Raw genomic sequence first — 2,122 nt, 5'->3', positions numbered from 1 at the left:
CTTTTACCTTATATTTGAATAACCTATACGAAGTTCATCTTATCTAATTTGAATCAGTTTCATTGATATAACATTGTCACCAATCATGAAGATATCTGAACTTGAGGATGGCGGGCTCTGGTTACAGGAAATTTCTTGTTATGAGTACATGTAAAGGTTTCTTCAATCCTATTCAAAAAAATACTCGTACGTATGTTCTATAAAGTATTAAAATAATTTAAACTATAAGATTAACTCTTACACAAGAGCATTTACAATAAAAATGAATAAAATATATGAACTTGCTTATATTTAATTGGAATCATTTTGATTTCAATGACATTCTTACCAGTTAGAATTCATGTCTGAACTTGGGGCGGGGGTAGACTGACTTTAATCACAGGAAATTGCTTGTTATGAGTAGTACAGGTACAGTTTTCTTTAGTCAGGCCCAGATGAAATCGGCTGCCCAGCCCATCACTGACGACGGTCACTGAAGAAGGTGGGAAGAAACCGGATCGATTGCGACATCGGGGAATCGTCTCTGGCGGGTTAAAACCATGTCGTCGTCCTCGTCGTCGATCTGCCGCCCAGCCAATTTCCATTTCCCAGCTTCTTCTCGCGGAAATTACACCTCCGTGTTCGTCAGATTGCCTGTAGGTACAAAAGAACGCTCATTTGCTACCCAATTCGTCAAGAACAAGGCGCGACCCGATTTGGGTAGAGTTCAATCTCGGAGGATGTTGGGCTTAACAACGGCTGCCTCCGGCCAGGCCGCTGTTTCTGCGGAAGGGAAGCCAGAATTGCTGATCTTTGAGACCGAGGAAGAGTTATCCGACTCCTTGGCCGAATACGCGGCGGAGCTCTCGAAGAAGTTCGCTCGGGAGAGAGGGGCCTTCTCCGTCGTCGTGTCCGGCGGGTCTTTGATAAAGTCTCTGAGGTATTTCTTCTGGGTCCTTGCCGTTGTTTATCTTACTGTTTATCATATGGCTGTCTGCTTACTTTGATGTTTGCTGTGGCTGATAGGAAGCTCGCTGCATCTTCATATGTAGAATCCATCTTCATAAAAAATGACTCTACAAAAACATGAAAGTTAGGTACGTAAACCATAAAATTCCTACTGTTCTATACCCATTAAATTCTAAATGAACTACCACGTCAAAATATAGTTTCATTTAATCCTATTAAAAAAAATCCTCCTAATTATGGTCTATAAAGTATTTAAATAATTCATACTATAGATATTAACTTATGCAAAATAGCATTAACCTGATATTTGAATAAACAGTATGAAATTTCTTTTATTTAATTTGAATCAATTTTATTTAAATGACATTCTTACCGATCATGAAGATAATAAATTCTAACTGGTAAGACTTTCATGGTAGTTCATTTAATAGGATTTAATGGGTATAGAACATTAGGAATTTTATGGTTTACGTACCTAACTTTCATGTTTTCTAACTGGTAAAACTTTCATGGGATTTTCTCAGGGGTCAAACAATATGGGAGCCACTGTGATACAAATTATGGGCCCAGAAGTGGGCCAACTAAAGACTTTGTCCAGGGAAGAGGCTGCATTATTGATGGCCTAATTGCACCAATGTTTTAGTTCCCAAGTTTCTTAATAGAGCAGTCAAATGCATGGGTGAGGTGCTCAATACTAGTTTATCAATGTTAATAAGATAATATAATCATAACTCAAAAGACAGGGAGCTATAAAATGTCCAAGTTCTTTAGCAACTTAGAACAATGTTAGCAACGCGACATTTGCTTTGCCAACATTTCTAACTGACACAATAACACTTTAATGATAACTATTATAAAAACATGATGTCTTCATGTGAACCAACTAAATAAGCTATTACAAGTTAATTATGTCTTTTGCTTTTCTCCCATTATGACGTAAAGACAAATGATGTTAAATTTGAAATTTTAAGAGATATCACAGCTCCATATCAATGACAATGTTGCTGATGAATGGTAGTGAGTGTAAAGTTTTCACTGCTCACTGCCCCTAATGATCATGACAGAATGCTTCACTTCCCTGCCTTTTAATTTTGTTGACCATCAATAAATAAAACCAAACACTCAGTGCTCATTCTTGGCTGTTGAGATCTGGAAATTTCCAAAGGAAATCATC

The 2,122-nt window shown here is 37.4% G+C and overlaps 1 protein-coding gene across 2 annotated transcripts; it reads left to right on the top strand.

Moving 5' to 3' along the window:
* The first annotated feature begins 400 nt into the window (after positions 1-400).
* On the top strand, positions 401-1,705 carry LOC144712422 (uncharacterized). 2 transcript variants are annotated; one of them, XM_078586682.1, is made up of 3 exons: positions 401-919; positions 1,006-1,076; positions 1,473-1,705. In XM_078586682.1, exons 1-2 carry the CDS (start codon positions 540-542, stop codon positions 1,067-1,069), a joined length of 444 nt encoding a protein of 147 aa, XP_078442808.1. In that variant the 5' UTR covers positions 401-539; the 3' UTR covers positions 1,070-1,076; positions 1,473-1,705. The 2 variants fall into 2 exon arrangements, with proteins under 2 accessions (XP_078442808.1, XP_078442809.1); XM_078586683.1 differs by lacking the exon at positions 1,006-1,076.
* The last annotated feature ends 417 nt before the right edge of the window (positions 1,706-2,122 follow it).

The sequence above is a fragment of the Wolffia australiana genome, chromosome 14, assembly GCF_029677425.1.
Source record: "Wolffia australiana isolate 7733 chromosome 14, ASM2967742v1".
In the NCBI taxonomy this organism is placed as follows: Eukaryota; Viridiplantae; Streptophyta; class Magnoliopsida; order Alismatales; family Araceae; genus Wolffia; species Wolffia australiana.
The sequence above is the reverse complement of the archived record's forward strand: the minus strand, read 5'-3'. Positions and strand labels throughout refer to the sequence as shown.

Bases quoted from the DNA above. Each gene is read 5' to 3' on its own strand.
- LOC144712422 (XM_078586682.1), top strand. From the start codon at position 540: ATGTCGTCGTCCTCGTCGTCGATCTGCCGCCCAGCCAATTTCCATTTC. The intron at 920-1,005 runs GTATTTCTTCTG...TGTGGCTGATAG, and splicing joins TCTTTGATAAAGTCTCTGAG to GAAGCTCGCTGCATCTTCAT.